The 18,105-nt window shown below is 48.4% G+C and overlaps 1 protein-coding gene across 1 annotated transcript in view; it reads right to left on the reverse strand.

Annotated features, from left to right (window-relative positions):
• The window catches only part of SMARCC1 (SWI/SNF related, matrix associated, actin dependent regulator of chromatin subfamily c member 1), an 83,675-nt gene that overhangs the window by 54,321 nt on the left and 11,249 nt on the right, over positions 1–18,105 (reverse strand). The window contains exons 3-8 of the mRNA XM_054708112.1: positions 14,761–14,846; positions 14,021–14,102; positions 12,829–12,921; positions 9,810–9,879; positions 5,157–5,226; positions 2,658–2,733 (exon numbers count right to left, since the gene is read on the reverse strand). Coding sequence (XP_054564087.1) covers positions 2,658–2,733; positions 5,157–5,226; positions 9,810–9,879; positions 12,829–12,921; positions 14,021–14,102; positions 14,761–14,846 — 477 coding nt within the window. The remainder of the gene's footprint in view (positions 1–2,657; positions 2,734–5,156; positions 5,227–9,809; positions 9,880–12,828; positions 12,922–14,020; positions 14,103–14,760; positions 14,847–18,105) is intronic.

Here is an 18,105-nt window from a genome sequence, read left to right on the forward strand (position 1 = left end):
TGGTCAGGGTACATGCCCGGGTTGCAGGCTCAATCCCCAGTCAGGGGCGTGTAGGAGGCAGCCAATCAATGATTCTCTTCATATCTCTCCCTCCCTCTCTGGAATCAATAAAAATGTTTTTTATAAAAGATGAACAGTGACACGCGAATGGCCACTTTACCATTTTATTCCATGTCTTTTCCCAAATAAACAAGAGTAAGAAAGCACCACTGGCTTTGTGTACACTGAGGTTTTGATAACTCAGAGCTAATCATGTCATCTTCTTTCAAAATACAATGAGGGGAAAGGAAGGACGCTGAAAGCCTGCTGGCAGTGCAGAGGGAGGGCTGGCGTGGAACATCATTGCGGTGCAATCACCAAAGAGATGGGTCAGCAGGAGTTGGGGGTGGATGCTAACGGGGCGGCTGAGGGATTTTCATGAGAAGCAGGATGTCTGCCTGGTCTAAGAACCCTCACAGACAGACCGCCTCCAGGCTGCACGTGGGGGAATCACGTGCAGAGAAAGCCACGACCTCACCCCGCAGTTCTGTCTGGGCATAAGCTGAATTACCCATGAGAAAAGAGCAGAAATTCCGAACGAGGAATACTCTTTTGAAATGAGAACACATCATCAGAGGCTGTGGTGCTGTCAGCCGTTCAAGGGCATCAGGCCCGGGGCCCCGTCCGGAAGGCGCTGGTGTTGCAGGGAAGCACTGCCGTGCCTCCAGGACCGACAGAGCCTCAGGTGGCTCTGGCCCCGAGTCTGAGGCTTCGCTTGGGGAGCCATCACTGTGTCCTGGGGCTGGCAGCGTCCTAGCAGCTGGGGGTGGCTGACCCACCAAGAAGGCCCGTGCAGGTTTCTACACAAGTTATAATTCCATGAAGGACGCTGCGGGGAGGAGGAAGGCTGGGGTCTCAGAGTGCAAAGTGATCGTGGAATGCAAAGCATTTCTTTGGGCTGAATTCCACGGAAGTTTGTCACTGACCTGAGTTCCTGAACTATGAAACATGAATATTTGGGCTAAGGAATAGAGGAATCCAATACCTGATATCAGACAGGATTCTGTACTAAAGAGAAAAAACTGCTATAAAAATATCGAGTCAAATGGCAAAACTGGAATGCAGACAGTAGCTTAAAGCACGTGTCAATGTTAAATTTAATAAAGTTAAATGTACTAAAAACCCGTACTATACAGCTATGTAAGGATTCCTTACTCTTAGGAAACACACATTTATATTTTGGAGTAAAAGCCCATGATGTACGCATTTTTATCTTAAACAGTTCAAGGAAAAAAAAAACACACACACACACAAATTATACATGAAAATTCAAAAGGGGAATAAAATGTTAACTTTAGGCAAATCTGGATAAAGGTATGCCATGTACTATTCTTATTCTTGCAACTTTTCTGTGTGACATTATTCCAAACAAACACTTTTTAAAAAACGGACTAGTTTTTGTAAATCCCATTTCCTTATATGAAATCTGAAGCTCAAAGGCCATGTCTTTCTGAAGATCACCCCATTAAAATTGGTTGAACCAGACCTAATATCTACTATTTTGATTCAATTGAGGTGCTCACCGTTTATAATAATAAGTGTAATATGCAAATCGACCGAACTGCTGAACAGCTGAACGACAGTCCAGATGACCTTTGGGACGAAGCCGGGCTGCGAGGGCCGAGCCCCTGGCACAGATTTTGTGCCTCAGGCCTCTAGAGCTATATAAAAGGGTCAATAAAAATCATGGCTCACTGCCCCTGCTCCTGGGAGGGGCCAGACTCTCTGCTGAAATGCTGGCTCCAGGGCTGGGACACAAAAGTGACCAAGCGTGTGGGGAGCATCTTTTTGTCCCAGGAGGTAGGGAGGATGCCAGCAGGCATCAAATCACGCCCAAAGGTCACACGAGGCAGCCTACACGTTCCCATCGGCCAAAGTTCAGACAATTCATCGGAGTGGAGCAGGGCAGGCCCGCCACGGCTCCACAAGTGCATAGGGACCCTATGAACACACGTGGGAGGAAGAGGGATGCCAACTCCACATGCAGAATGGACAGCTGGAGAGGCGCCAAGCAGACTGACTGAGTCAGGCAGGAATTGCTAATGCGCCAGGGGAAAACTCAGTACAAAACTTACTATGTCACTGGGACAATTGGAGGAAATGGAATATGGGCCCTGTGTAAGGTAATAACATTGTTTTAAGAATTTCCTGAAATAATTAACAACAGGGAACTCTGGAAGAAAACTATAAAGTAATACCTTTTTATTACTCTTACAACTTTCCAAATTATTTCCACATTGAAAGCTGAGAAATACCCGAGCTGATGCACAGACTCTCACCATGGTAACAGAAAGGAGTAGTCAAAGAGGGCGATTGTGATAAGGCTGTGTGGGCACTGCTTCCAGCCTCCCTAAGTGACACCTGCAATGATGCTCCACGCCACGCCTCACACCGCTCTCTCGGCTTCTCAAACCCTGGGCTTTGGGGTCTCCTCACACATCACTGCGGACACTGCACCTGAGACCTGGATAGTAAGGCCTTCATGCCACGGGTAGCTCTTGAAGAATGGTAAGAAAGGAAGATCACCATTCCGTGTCTCCTTAAAAACCTTGGGGAGAACAGCTGAAAAGGGCTATGAAGTGACATAAGAATAAATTTATTTAAAAAGAAGCTTTCACCTTCCACGGCTTTTCTGGAATTGGTGGATCTTCAATTTCCGCATCAACATCATTACTATGGACCCAAGTATCATAGCTATAAAGGAAATGAGAAAAGGAGAAATTAATTAGATCCCAAATTCATTCACTAAAAAGACTTTGATCAAAATGTAAAAATATATTTTAGAGACTATTAGGATCCAGTATCAGAAATTTATCATACACTTTAAAAAATATCTATTTTTATTACTGATTTCAGAGAAGGGAAAGGGAGAGAGATAGAAGCATCTATGATGAGAGAGTCATGGATTGGCTGCCTCCTGCGCGCCCCCCACTGGGGATCAAGCCTACAACCCAGGCGTGTGCCTTTGGCCAGAATCGAACAGTGACCTCCTGGTTCACAGGCCGACGCTCAACCACTGAGCTACGCCGTCTGCGCCATCATACACTTTTGTCTCCACCACTCTGACGGGAAAACTGCTCTGCAGGGTCTACAGTAATCTTCACGTTGCTCAACCTCAAGTTCAAGCCTTGTCCACAGGATTTCAACAAGTTCATCACTCTCTCCTCAAAGCGTTTCCCTTACTTGGCCTCCACGACAGTGCTACCGATGGCATTCCTCTGGCACCAGCCTCTCCTCAGTCTCTACCGCGTTTCTCCTCTTCTCCCAAACCCCATCAATATTGGGAGCCCCACCCCCGTTTTAGTTTTCGAACAACCATCTTCTTATCTCTCCTTCACTTGGTGTTCTCCTGCAGCCCATGGCTTCAAATAGACACTGACCCCTTAAAACCCTTCAGCTGCCTCTTCTCTGAGTTCTGGACTCAAGAATCCCACTGTCCACTCACATGTCCCCCTACAGGCCTAGTAAGGCTTTCAAACCTCACGCACTCAAAACTCGATGCAATGCCTCCTGACTCCAACATGTGCTCCGGCCAATGCGGGCTGACATCCTGTCCTCCCTCACCCGTCCCATAAGCAAGCCGTCAGAAACGCCTGCCAACTCAGCTTCAAAACATGTCCAGAGCCACCGATCCTCACCGGTCCTGCTGCCCAAAGCCCGAGAGGCCATCTTCCACACGGCAAACAGTGGTTCTTCTGAAAACTAAGTCAGTCCGCGTTGCTCCCCTGCTCAAAACTTAACTCAGAATGAAAGTCAAAATCCTCGTGAGGCTAGTGCTCTCGTCTCCCAGCGCTCTCCGCTCACTCGATGTATCTGAGCCGCTTCCTGGGGCTCTGGGCCACTCTTTACACATGCCAGGCGGTGCCCACTGCATGCCCTCCCGCAGGCTCCTCACCACCCGCTTATGCATCGAGCACTTCCCTTATCTTCACACCGCTTAGCTCAAAGCCTCACCATCGAGGTCCAATTCACGGAGGTGAGTCATTCATTCCCCCGTGCCTCCACCACTTCGAAATAAGAAAAAAGAACCTTCCAGATTAAAGCACGGTCAGTGCTACTACCTTGGCCAACAGCGGTACTAAAGGGAACCCCAGTATGGTAACAAGCACTGGCTTCCTGTAGCCGCTGCTCCCCAGTCAGTCCCAAAGCATCTGGACAAGCAAGCGCCCCACCCTGTTCACAGCACTGCCGAGCGCCCAGGACACGTCAACACGAGGTGAGCGAACCGCCCCAGCTACGGGAGGCAATGGTAAGGAAGGATCGGTGACCTCTATTCCCTACAAGTCCTGAGTAGAAAACGATGCACAGGCAGGAGCGAGGGCACAGACTCTCGTCAGTAAGTGAACTAACAGGCCCCCTGAAAAGACAAGACTCGAGCAGCTGGTGCATCTTATTTGATACGTAGGAAATGCCCGCAAAGAGGTGACCTTCTTAGACTGTGATGCTTGACAACGTAGTATCTCAGCCCTTTACTTCCAATGCCTGCCATACTCCTGAGTTTCCACCTCAGTGTGTTAAAGGACAGGTTGATTTCCTATAATAGTTCCTGTAATACTGAAAGGCTTTAATAGTGCCAAGGGCTACTCGAGGCCTCAAGACTATAAATGTATAGAAAGTATTATTTTTAAAAAACCTGTTCACTTAAAGTAGTCAATTGTGGTTTGAAAGAGGCTGATTAGCAAGCTTACTGGATTTGGTTCTGATTAACTCAAATGCACAAAGACTGTGCACACACTGTTAACATTTTGACACCACTAAAGGTATATTTACTTCTTTAAGAAATGTATCTGCACGTAAAAGAAAGTTACTCAAACAGGTCACCCTAAAATCGTCATAAACGCCAGAAGGAAATCATTCCTTGGAGCAAACAAACCTAGACCGGCCGCTCACGGCACACGGAGGCGCTCTGTGGCACCGCGGCGCACATGTCCGTTTGTTAAGAAAAGCAAAGCCACGTGGCTCAGCGCTCCGACACTGAAGTGAGGACACAGCCAGGGAGACTTAAGAGGGAGGTCAGTAACCAAAACGCATCAACCAAGCTGCCGCTCTTCATAGAGGGAAACTGCGGACTGGCTCGCACAACAAACCTCCGCCCGGCCTCGGCCCTGCCGGCTTACCTGTCCGGGTACGAGCCCCAGTGCACCAGCACCTGCTTGTCCTTCCTCATCACGGGTCTCAGCCACTCCTCTGAAAGGGAAAAGAAACACGTCAGTCAAGCTGACCAAGGAAATGAACAGACCAGTGATGGCGAACCTATGACACGCGTGTCAGCACTGAGAGGTCCCAGGTTCAATTCTGCGGCCGCATGCCGAGGATGAAACATTTGCTGCTCCTGAGGATGAAACATTTGCGAAATAATGTTTTTCCTCAAAGTGACACACTACCCGAGTGATGCGAAGTGTTTCGGCGAAGTCTGACACACCGAGCCAAAAGGTTGCCCATCACTGGAACAGACTATTGTTTAGACTTCATTTTACTCAAAGTTTTGGGTTTACTAAGAAGCTCCCCCAAAAGTCTCCTAGTTGAATGCTGTCCACCATCACCTTCTAAGGGGAAGTTTTTCAGCCGTGCACTCAGACTTCCTCGATTCCAGGCCCAATGATCCCTCCCTCTAGACAGAACCAACTGTCCATCACAGAGCACTCGCCTCCCACCCCCTGCCTGCTCCGTGGCCACCGCATCAGGACCTCTCCCTCCCTCCCTTCTGAGAGGCTGTGCAACAGCTACTTGCACTCTCTCCAGTGCAAGCCAGGCCTCAGCGCCTGGCGGAAGTTTTACCAGCACCTTCTTCCTCAGATTCCCTTCCTCTGGCATCCGACGGCGCTTTATGGCGCTACTTCCGAGCTTTCGCCCACAGCAGTGTTTTGCTCTTCTTAACGGCTCCTGTGAGCTCAGCCCTCCAGGGAGGCTGCCAGCAAGTGACCATGTCAGACGGCTCTTTATTCCGAGTGCCCTCACCAGAGAAGGCGGGCACCCGTCCGTGCCATCAGATGGCTCCTGCGATGTCAACCAGTCACATGCCGCCTACCTCCCAGCACCCGCTCCGCCGTGCACGCTGGTAGCCTGACCTCAGCTCAGCACACGCGCTGCTAACGCTCGTTTCCCATGAAGCCTCTTGACACCCAGGAAAAAGCAAAACTTATCTACGTGACGCCAGCTCAACAGAGTGGACTGTCCACGCCAGTTCCACGTAACAAGCCCCGCACGGACGCCGCCACGAAGCCCGCGTGCCCATGGCGGCCTTACTGCGTCAAAGGGAAAAGGAAGAAACCAGGCCCTGTCCCTTAACCTGACACCCCAAACGGCCACGGACACAGTGAAGAGGAGGAGCCCCGGGCCTTCCACATCTCAATCCGCTTCAACAAACTACGCTGAGCGTCTAACCAGTCAGAGCTGCCTCTCAGCGTGCTGATCCGCCTCAGCTGCACGCTTCTCTTCCCCGAAGCGCTCGGCACTGTCCGCCCTCTCCACCTCACCCCCCGCCCAGCACCCTCTCCACCTCACCCCCCGCCCAGCACCCTCTCCACCTCACCCCCCGCCCAGCACCCTCTCCACCTCACCCCCCCGCCCAGCACCCTCTCCACCTCACCCCCCGCCCAGCACCCTCTCCACCTCACCCCCCACCCAGCACCCTCTCCACCTCACCCCCCCTACCCAGCACCCTCTCCACCTCACCCCCCCTACCCAGCACCCTCTCCACCTCACCCCCCCCCGCCCAGCACCCTCTCCACCTCACCCCCCGCCCAGCACCCTCTCCACCTCACCCCCCTGCCCAGCACCCTCTCCACCTCACCCCCCTGCCCAGCACCCTCTCCACCTCACCCCCCGCCCAGCACCCTCTCCACCTCACCCCCCTGCCCAGCACCCTCTCCACCTCACCCCCCTGCCCAGCACCCTCTCCACCTCACCCCCCTGCCCAGCACCCTCTCCACCTCACCCCCCCTGCCCAGCACCCTCTCCACCTCACCCCCCTGCCCAGCACCCTCTCCACCTCACCCCCCTGCCCAGCACCCTCTCCACCTCACCCCCCCTACCCAGCACCCTCTCCACCTCACCCCCCTGCCCAGCACCCTCTCCACCTCACCCCCTGCCCAGCACCCTCTCCACCTCACACCTCTGCCCAGCACCCTCTCCACCTCATCCCCCTGCCCAGCACCCTCTCCACCTCACCCCCCCTACCCAGCACCCTCTCCACCTCACACACCCCTGCCCAGCACCCTCTCCACCTCACACACCCCTACCCAGCACCCTCTCCACCTCACCCCCCTGCCCAGCACCCTCTCCACCTCACCCCCCTGCCCAGCACCCTCTCCACCTCACCCCCCCACCAGCACCCTCTCCACCTCACCCCCCACCCTGCACCTTCTCCTTCACCCACCAAATAAAACAAAGCTCTTCAACCCACACTCACATCTCCTCGCCTCCCCTCCCTTACCTCCTACTATCCTAAGACATAAAGCCCAACTCTGCCATTTGCTTTTCCTCAAACTTCATAATGTATTACCTCTCTGCTTTTTCCTATTTGTACCCCTTCTAGCATCTCATACTCAAATTCTTACTACTATCTTAAGACCTCTTAAGTATCAGCACCTTCTGTTTTAAATGTTCACGGATCCTCAGAAAAGGCACGCTGCGTTCGACACGGCTCTCACTGTGCTGTGGCTGCAGTGTGACCACTGCCCTCACCTGACAGGCAGAGGCCAGGAGCCCGCCAGGGCTTTGCTCAGCCAGCACGTACTGACAGCCACTGGTTCTAAGGAAAGCCCACAATGTGCAGAATCCTGTTTCATATTTAAAAACAACCTTCAGTATATTACAAATTAAATTTAAATGCTACCGTCTAACGATTACTCCAACTACCAATAGCAATACCTAGCAAACATCAGTAAACTAGTTGGTATTAAAGAAAGACACCCTCACATGAGTCAGAAATTACTAAATAGCTGAGCTGTAACAGCTGCGGTTCAAGCCTTTTGTAAAGGCACTGTCTCCGACGCGGTCACAGTCTCAGCACCTGTGCCAACCTCATTCGAGACCCTTCCTAGAAGGAGCCAGCCACAGAGCCAACACCCACACACCGCTGCCAGCACCTCCACCTAGTGGCCACCAGCTGCTACTACCTCGGAGGACAAGAGCTGAGCAGGGCAGCACTGAAGGCAGGTGAGGTTCTCCGTGTGCAAGCACAGCGATCACAGAGCCACCCTGCCAGTTACAGGAAACTCAAACTTCAGCTATGAAAGCTAACGCCGACAAGGCCTCAGGGAACAGCGGAAACGATAAGACTCTTAGAAGTAAAGTCGGCGGAAACTTCATTCCCGTCGAGGCAACACACACACAAGTAACCAACCGGCCCAGCCCGCCCACCTCCTGTCACAGCTTCCAGTCTCTGCACAACCGAGGAAGGCCCTCCTTCCACTCCCGACGGTCGTCCTTCCCGTCGCTAGTCTAAGAGAAGTATTTTCTAAGGACCACTGGATACTGCTGAGCACCTTGCTATAGGCTGTACTCATTAACTGCCCTCTTAATTACTTATTTCCTTTATTCTCTAGCTTCAGTTTGATGTTATCTTTCTAATTTCTTGAGGAAGATGTGTGGACCACTGACTTTTCTGTCTTTCTTCTTCCCCGATATACACATTTAAAGACCTAAATTTCCCTCTGGATAAAGCATCAGCTGCATCCTGAAACGTTCATTTTCTTATACTTTCTTAATTTTGTCATTATTCAGATCCAAAGATTTTCCATTTCCATTGCAATTTCTTCTTTCATCCATGGGTTACATGGCAAGATGTTTCTTAATTTTCAAGCATCTGAAAACTGTCTGTAATCTTGCTATTGACTTATAGCATCTCCACACTGGTAAGAACAGTGCAGGTAATTAGCGCCTCAAGTATCATATAATTTGGCTCCTTATGTATTATTCTATGGGGATGTGTTATGCTTAAGAATAGATCTCCAGCCGAAACCGGTTTGGCTCAGTGGATAGAGCATCGGCCTTCGGACTCAAGGGTCCCAGGTTCGATTCCGGTCAAGGGCATGTACCTTGGTTGTGGGCACATCCCCAGTAGGGGGTATGCAAGAGGCAGCTGATCGATGTTTCCCTCTCATCGATGTTTCTAACTCTCTATCCCTCTCTCTTCCTCTCTGTAAAAAAAAAATCAATAAAATATATTTTTTTAAAAAAAGGAATAGATCTCCACATAGGCGAACTACTTCTCAATCTAAATTACTAGTAATTAACTTGGTTAATTAATAATTCACATTTTGATTCCCAACTTTCCAGCCTTTGAAAGAATGGTTAACAGAAATCAGTTGCCATAGCTCTGATGAACTCTGGCTACTGACCAAATCCACTTTCAGAATAGCAGGGCTGAAAGCCAGAGTCGAACCCATTATAAATCCCCAGACTAGTATTTCTGAGGGGCCTGTTTATCAGACACGTTCTATCTCGCAATGTCTCTTAATTTTCAGAACACAAGGGACACAGGAAACATAAGTTAATACACAGGCACGCCTAGACGTAACACCCAGATAATAATTACCAACAAATAAATAAAAGCCTAATGATTAGAAAGTTGGACATTACAGAATTAGTTTATTTTTCCCAATTCAAGATAAATAAAAAATTATAAATTTAAATAATCTGTGGGATTTAATGCTTGTGACTCTTTCTAAAATAGCTGGTTGTACTATTTAACCCTCCCTCTGCTGATATAACTTAGAATCCAGTGAAGTCTGAGCTCATCAAATCACAACCAAAAACTAACTCACCGTCCTCTTGTGAGGAAAGATGTGGGTAAACGTGGTGGGAAGCTTTCGACTTCTCGTCAGTGAATGTGCCCTGAAAAGACAACGAACCAGTAACGTAAAAATAAAGCACGTGGCCAGCCAACTGTGAGATGCCAGACACAAAGAGCCTAAGAAGTGTCAAGGCGTTATTTTATTTATATGAATATACTAGAGGCCCAGTGCGTGATTAAATCATGCACGTGTAGGGTCCCCTACACGCTTTCGCTTTCGATCGCGGGGGAGCTGGGTGCTGGTCCGGCGGCGGAGGCTTCTGAAAGGCCTGGTGCACCAGCGGACAGGCACCCAGCTCCCCCGCTTTTGATGGTCCGCGGCGGGACGTGAGCTCACTGCCCCAGAGGCCCCTTCTGTGCCGCAGCACAGCCATGGTGCTGACGCTGAGCTCGCGCCGCCGCTGGCTACGTGAGCTCAGCGTCCCGCTGGCCCAATCGGCCACCCCGAGTCCTGCCCCGCCCCGCGCCTCCTGGCCAATCGTGGGCATAGCGAAGGTACGGTCAATTTGCATATTTGTCTATTATCAGGTAGGATTTTTTTAAAACATATTTTATTGATTTTTTACAGAGAGGGAGGGAGAGGGATAGTTAGAAACATCGATAAGAAACATCAATCATCTGCCTCCTGCACAACCCCCACCGAGGATGTGCCAGCAACCAAGGTACATGCCCTTGACTGGAATCGAACCTGGGACCCTTGACTCTATCCACTGAGCCAAACCGGTCAGGGCTTATTTATATTTTAAAAGTATTATTTTAAGACTACAGTATTTTTATTACTTTTAGTCAAGGTAAGAGATAGGAATTAACAAGGACAAAAATTATCAAGTTTATACTGTTCTCTAAAAAAATAATACAAGTACCCTTAGCGAATTCTCTATGTATCTCTGTCAGGGTAACCTTATTCTCAGTAATATCAGAGGCCGAATGCATGGAATTCGGGGGGGCGGGGGGAGGGGGAGGGAAAGGGGGGGAGTTTGTCCCTTAGCCTGGCCTACGCCCTCTTGCTCCTTCCACTCAGCTCACTGATCCTTAGGGCTGCTGCAGAGGCAGGAGAGGCTCCGTGAGCCCAGCTTATGGCTGACCACCACAGGGCGGCTCCTGCATTGTCTTCCCCTCGTGGACAGTGTGCGTCATAGCGACCGGTCGTTCTGGTCGTCCTGCTGCAACAGTCGCTTAGGCTTTTATTATATAGACTACAGGCCCAATGCACAAAATCTGTGAAGGGCAGGCCTTCGCGGCTCCGCCCCCTGCCCGCCCCCGCCTTGGCCTTGTACTGCTCATGTCTGCCGCCACATACCCCTGGTTCCCCAGAGCCCCCGATCGTTCGCCCCGCAGAGGATGGCCTGGGCCTCCTTCTGCGGGGCGATCGTGGGGCGATGGCGGGCCTCCTAGCCAATCACATCACACCCGCCTTGGCTGGCCTGGCGCCAGTGCGTGTCATAGCGTGGTCATCCAGAAGGTCGTCTGGACAGTCGTTCTGCTGTTCGGTCGTTCGGTGAATTTGCACGTTACACTTTTATCAATATAGATGAGTACCCCTAATTCTTTTTTTTTTAATGCTCACCCGAAGACATATTTTTATTAATTTCATTTTTTAAATATATATTTTTATTGATTTCAGAGAAGGGAGAGGGAGAGAGAGATAGAAGCATCAATGATGAGAATCATGGATCAGCTGCTTCCTGCACATCCCACAATGGGGATTGAGCCTGCAACCCAAGCATGTGCCCTGCATGGGAACTGAACTGTGACCTTCTGGTTCACAGGTCAACGCTCAATCACTGAGCCACGCTGGCTGGGCTATTTTTATTAATTTTAGAGAGGGAAAAGGGGAGGGGGAGGGAGAGGGAGACACATCAGTTGCTTCCCGAAGGTGTTCTACCAAGGATCATACTTGCAACCTGCGTATGTGTCCTAACTGGGAATCAAACCCGCAACCTTTCAGTATGTGGACATAGTTAACAGATGCAATGAGCTAAGCATGGTGAGATACACTGTGACCAATCAATGGAGTTGCTAATGCACTTTAAATGCTTGAGCAAAGGTTTGATCAAGAGTATTCAGCCCCCCGCTGGTTTGGCTCAGTGGATAAAGCATCGGCCTGCGGACTGAAGGGTCTCAGGTTCGGAATAGGCACAAGCCCGGGTTGTGGGCTTGATCCCCAGTGGGGAGCGTGCAGGAGGCAGCCGATCAATGATTCTCTCTCATCACTGACATTTCTCTCTCTCCCTCTCCCTTCTCTCTGAAATCAATAAAAATACATTTTTAAAAAGGGTATTTAAAAACGTTGCTAGTATTAGCTTTTAAGGTCTCCTCTCTAGGAGTCTATGAAACCAGAAGATCTGTTACATCCCTCTGAGGTCGTCCCTAAAACAATCACTAAAGTCAGATTTCTTAAGAACTGGGACAACTAAGTGTTCAGTATAAACTGTAGGCAAGCCCTAACCAGTCCGGCTCAGTGGATAGAGCATTGGCCTGTGGACTGAAAGGCCCCGGGTTCGATTCCAGTCAAGGGCATATGCCAGGATTGCGGGCTTGATCCCCAGTAGGGGGTATGCAGGAGGCAGTCAATCAACGATTCTCATAAATGATGTTTCTTCTCTCTCTCTTCCTCTCTAAAATCAATAAACATATATTTAACAAAAATAAATAAATAAACTGTAGGCAAATATATAAACTTTCCCCAGGATGCTTTGGTAGCAATTAAACGCTACTCTAGGACATATACGTGTATTAAGTCATCCATCCCATAATACACCTTAAACTTACACCATATTACATGTCAATGACATCCCAATACTGCTAGGAGGAAATGCTAGGCTCCGCTAAGAACCGGAGGGAGTGGAGAGGAAGAGCTTGGTGCTGTGAGAGCCCAGAAAGAGGAGCGCTGTCCTCGAACGCAGACAAACACACAGCAGGAGACACCAAGGCGGGGACTTACAAGACCTTCACGCGGCCCAGTGCTTCTGAGGGGGCGTGTCTATTACCTGATGCCGTTTGATAATATCTTTCAATTTGTTAGCCAACTTCAGGTCAATGTCTGGAATGAGGTAGATGTTGGGTCTGGTCAGGCAATTGCTCTGAGAAAGAAAGAACAGAGTTTTAAACTCTCTCGGTTTTAAAATGCCGTGTTATTTCTGCATCATCCTAACGGCAAAAGTTGGCACTCAGAGCCAGGCTGCTTAAATGGGAGACGTGCTCCGTATGGAAAGGGAGTTTCCTGTCCATGTGAAACCCAGGTGTCCAGCAGCCTCCCTAGGACATCTCAGGTCCCTTCTCTGCAGCCAGGTACACCTGGACAACAAGATGCTGAGAATTGGGACCTAAAGAAATTCACCATCTTCTTCACTAAGGTACCAAAGTGACATATCAGTGCTCCTAGCCAATTTCACCCAAACACACCCTGACAGTCTAATGTGCTGTTTTCACCTACACCTCCTGTTGGCCGGGGAAGGTGTGTATTCATTTTGGCTCATCATGTAAATTACTTAAAATTATTCAAGACTGTGGATTACAGTTCTTTTTCCCCCATTTCTAATCTTACATACAGAAGTGATTAAAACATTCCTATTAACTCCCCAAACCATCACCAAAAGTCAACCAACCAACAAAAAACCCTGTTACTCCTCTAGCTAATGGTCTATGAGACAACTTCCGGCATTAAGCCACTGATAAGACCCAGCTACATTTCTGCCACAGGCCACCCACCAGGAAGGTTAATTCAATGGCCATCACAAATTACCACTCAATAAAACACTAGGAAAGAAAAAAAGAAAATTAAGTGTTCTCTCCAGGTTATAATCTAGTAGGTGAAACAAAACCTATATTCATGGCACAATCATGAAACAAATCCAAAGAAAATCAATGTATAAACAAATGACTAGTAGAATGTGAGAGCATTTATATTAAATGTGAAAGAGATTCAAACAATGGGTTTGGTAAAATCAATAAAGAAAAATATCATAGATAATTTCACCACAAGTTTAAGGTCAATATTCTATAAATGACAAGTTTTAGTCATATTTTATATCTCTAATCCCCCTAAATCCAAGAGTAACGGAACAGTAGATTTCAGAACATTTTTCTTCCTTTGATTTTTTGGCAACCTAATGAAGATAATCTTAGAACTGAAAGCATATCCCAGGGAAGAAATTGTAATAATTTAACTTTCCCAGTTACCTGCACCAATGTTTTTTCAATATTCATAAACATCTCAACATTACGATCCATTCGGGACGGATTCTGTAGATCAAACCTCCGCCTAAAAAACAAGATAATAGTTAGTCAGCTTGTCTCCTGTCTTAAACAAAAGTAAAAGCTTGGCTGCAGCATTCAATGCAAATGAGCTGGATGGGTTTGGGATTATGATAGAACCACGAGGAATGCACAGGGTTTCTCTCAGTCATATGAAGGAGCATGTGAACACCTAAAAGGTCCAATTTTGACATTAAGATCCACTCTAGCAAATGGAAGTATCTGTTCCATGAAGTATCCTGTTTTCCTTAAACCTAAGATACTTTACATCAGACAGAAAGTAGTCCCCAGAGCCAGGGGCAGTAATCTTAAAAGTATTTGTTCACATTCAACAATGTCTGTTCTCTTTGAGATGACTGTTGTCCTAAATGTGGTAAGACTCGTCCTTTCACCTTGACTTCAGATCTTTCCCCAGGATCTTCACACCGTATGTATGTAAGTACCCAACATGGTATTCTGGTGCTGTCTTCGCTGATTCGTAGTCATTTCAAATGGTTAAATCGTTACAGGTTTGAACGCTTTCCCCGTATTTTTTCTCCAACAATTACTTCGCTTGTGTCCACTTTAATCCCAGGGACAGGGAGAGCCCAGTGACAGAGTGGGGGCGGTGGAGCCGAACTTCTGTGCCGCAGCAAAACATGCGAATAAACTCAAGACTTACTTACCAGCCCTGGTCATTCTTATACTTGTAAGCAGCCCCAAGAATGTGACACAAGGCACCTCCAGCTTTGAAATCCATGAAACACTTAGCCTAAAATGATACAAATTATACATGAAAAAAATAAAAGTTCTGAAAAAATTACTTATGTCTGAATTCTATAAGTAAACTCAAAGATACAAACAACTTCTTAAATACTTTCTGGAAGAAACTGCAATATAACGAAAAATTTCCAAAACTGCATAAAAGTATTTCTTTTCAAATTCAATTAACATATTACCCTTAAGTAAACTCTATAAAATACAAGATTTACAAAAAACACATCAAGTTCAGCCAGTGTGGGTCAGTGGTTGAGCACTGACCTATGAACCAGGATGTCCTGGTGGTTTGATTCCCAGTCGGGGCATTTGCCTGGGCTGCAGGCTCTATTCCGGGTGGGGTGGGGTGTGGGTGGGTGGGGGGGTGGGGGGACAAGGGAAGTGGTGTGGTGGGGACGGGGGAGGGACGGAGACGGCTGATCGGTGATTCTCTCATCATTGGTATTTCTATCTCTCTCCCCTTCCTCTCTAAAATCAATAAAAATGTATATATTTTTAAAAGATCCCTAAAGATGTAGCAGAATAAGGAACAGAAAGGAACACTCACCATACCTTGAGGATTCTTACAGCCTGCATAAAAATGGACTTGGGGTTCTGACCCTCAGTATCAGAATCACCCACATAAAAAAATTAAGAGGCCAGAGTCAGGGGACCAAGAGCTGGAGGCAGACAATGACTTCCCAGGGACACCCACTGGGCCCCAACTACTTCCCAATTCACCCCCCCCCCCACGTCCACCTGAAGACGCCTCGTTCTAAGCGACACCAGAAGTGCTTGCAGGACAAAAGCTCATGTTCTGAAGACACTCTCTGAAGCAGAAGCACTGGTTGTTATGGCAAATTCCTCGATTAGTATTTAAAAAATTAAAGAATAAAAGGACAACAGGAGTCCTGGCTGGTTTGGCTCAGTGGATAGAGCGTTGGCTTGCGGACTGAAGGGTCCCGGGTTCGATTCCGGTCAAGGGCACAAGCTTGGGTTGCTGGATCCTCAGTAGGCGGAATGCAGGAGGCAGCCTATCAATGATTCTCTCTCATCATTGAAATCAATAAAATATTTGGGGGGAAAAAAAAAAGACAACAAGGCACCAAAACCTGAGCTTCCCAGAGCGGGCGAGACCCTGCCTCCTGTATGGTCTTAGCAGCCGGGGCCAGGGCAGCTCGAACAGCTGCTTCGATTCCCTGCTGCGGGACCACACTGCTGCTGATGCGCTGGTCTATCTGGGCAGCTGAGCTGGAATTCCACCTCACCTCACTGTGGATGGATAGAAGTGTGCCATCCTATTTATCGCCCGCCTATAATTCTGCTGAGCAGAATGAAACCTAGAACAGCCAAGTCAACTGCAATACCTAAAAGCGCTTTAAATTTGTGCCAGTGTCACTATTTCTTTGACTTAGGAACTAATGACTAGGTAGCGCTGACAAGTGGTAAAAAGGAGGGATGCCCTGGCCAGATAGCTCAGTTGGTTAGAGCAGTGCCCTGATTCGCTAAGGTTGTGGGTTCGATGCCCAGTCAGGGCACATACAAGAATCAACCAATGAATACATAAATAAGTGGAACAACAAATCAATTTCTCTCCCTTTCTCTCAAATCAACTTTTTAAAAATACTTTTTATTGATGTCAGAGAGGAAGGAAGAAGGAGAGAGAGATAGAAACATCAATGATGAGAATCATTGATCGGCTGCCTCCTGCACGCCCCACACTGGGGATCCAGCCCACCACCCGGGCATGTGCCCTGATCAGGAATTGAACCGTGGCCTCCTAGTTCATAAGTCGACACACAACCGCTGAGCCTCGCCAGCTCAATTTTTACAAACTAAAGAAAGCGGGGGGAGGGTAGATAACCTGTTTGTAATGTGTGTGTGGGGGCTGAGCACACGCGTTAATAATGCCACTTTTTGGCCTGTTCACCAAGAAATGACTAGGTCTTGCCGAAACCGGTTTGGCTCAATGGATAGAGCGTCGGTCTGCGGACTGAAAGGTCCCAGGTTCGATTCCGGTCAAGGGCATGTACATTGGCTGCAGGCACATCCCTGGTAGGGGGTGTGCAGGAGGCAGCTGGTCGATGATTCTCTCTCATCGATGTTTCTAGCTCTCTATTCCTCTCCCTTCCTCTCTGTAAAAAATCAATAAAATATATTAAAAAAAAAAAAAAAAAAAAAAAGAAATGACTAGGTCAGAAAATGGATGGGAGAAGTGAATCGAGGAGCAGAAACTGCGTTTGTCCAACAAACCAGGAACTTCAAGGGAATTCCGGCAGCTTCACACCCTGAAAACAACTCTGGGGGAAACACATCACTTCGACTCCAGAATCTTTTTACCTCACAAATATGTCAACAACCAAATAATTCCCAAGCTTATTTGTGTATTTTAACTGCTTTCGAGTTTAAAATAGTGCTTTCTAGACGTAGTTCCCAATTTCATTAGTAAGAGAAATTGTAACAGTTGATCCTCGAACGTGAGGGTTAGGAGCACTGACCCCTGACCCCCGTTGAAATCTGCATATAATTTTAGACTCCCCCCAACTTTATAGCCTACTGCTGACCAGAAGCCTTACCAACAGCATAAACAGTCCATTAGCACACATTCTGTATGTTATATGTATTACATACTATATTCTTACAATAAAGTAAGCTAGAGGAAAGACCATGTTATTAAGAAAATCCTAAAAAAGATAAAACCCATTTAAGTTTTTAAAAAATATATGTTTATTGATTTTAGAGAGGAAGGGAGGAGAGAGTGATAGAAACATCAATGATGAGAATCATTGATCGGCTGCCTCCTGCACACCCCCCACCAGGGATCGAGCCTGCAATCCTGGCATATGCCCTTGACCGGAATCGAACCCGGGACCCTTCAGTCCGCAGGCCAATACTCTATCCACTGAGCCACACTGGTCAGGGCCATTCACAGTGTTTGTTAAAAAACTAGGGGCCCAGTGCACAAATCCGTGCATGTTGAAAGGAACTGTGGGCCACGAGGCTACGGTGGGCACAGGGGCAGGTCTTGGCCCATCCTCCATGCCCCCCCCCACGGCCCCTCCCACTGTGGCCCCAGTCCCGTCTGTGGGCAGCCCCGTTCCGCTGCTGCCGCAGCACTGACAGCGCAAAGCGATTGGGGCCGTCAACAGGTGCCAGTGGCGGCTGCTGCCCCGATCGCCCCTCAGGAGCAGGGGGAGGTGGGGAAGCCCTGAGGAGCGATCGGGCCGGCAGCCGCCTCTCACTCCCGCTGTCACTCCCGCTGACAGCGCCGAGCG

The sequence above is a fragment of the Eptesicus fuscus genome, chromosome 18, assembly GCF_027574615.1.
Source record: "Eptesicus fuscus isolate TK198812 chromosome 18, DD_ASM_mEF_20220401, whole genome shotgun sequence".
Classification (NCBI taxonomy): Eukaryota; Metazoa; Chordata; class Mammalia; order Chiroptera; family Vespertilionidae; genus Eptesicus; species Eptesicus fuscus.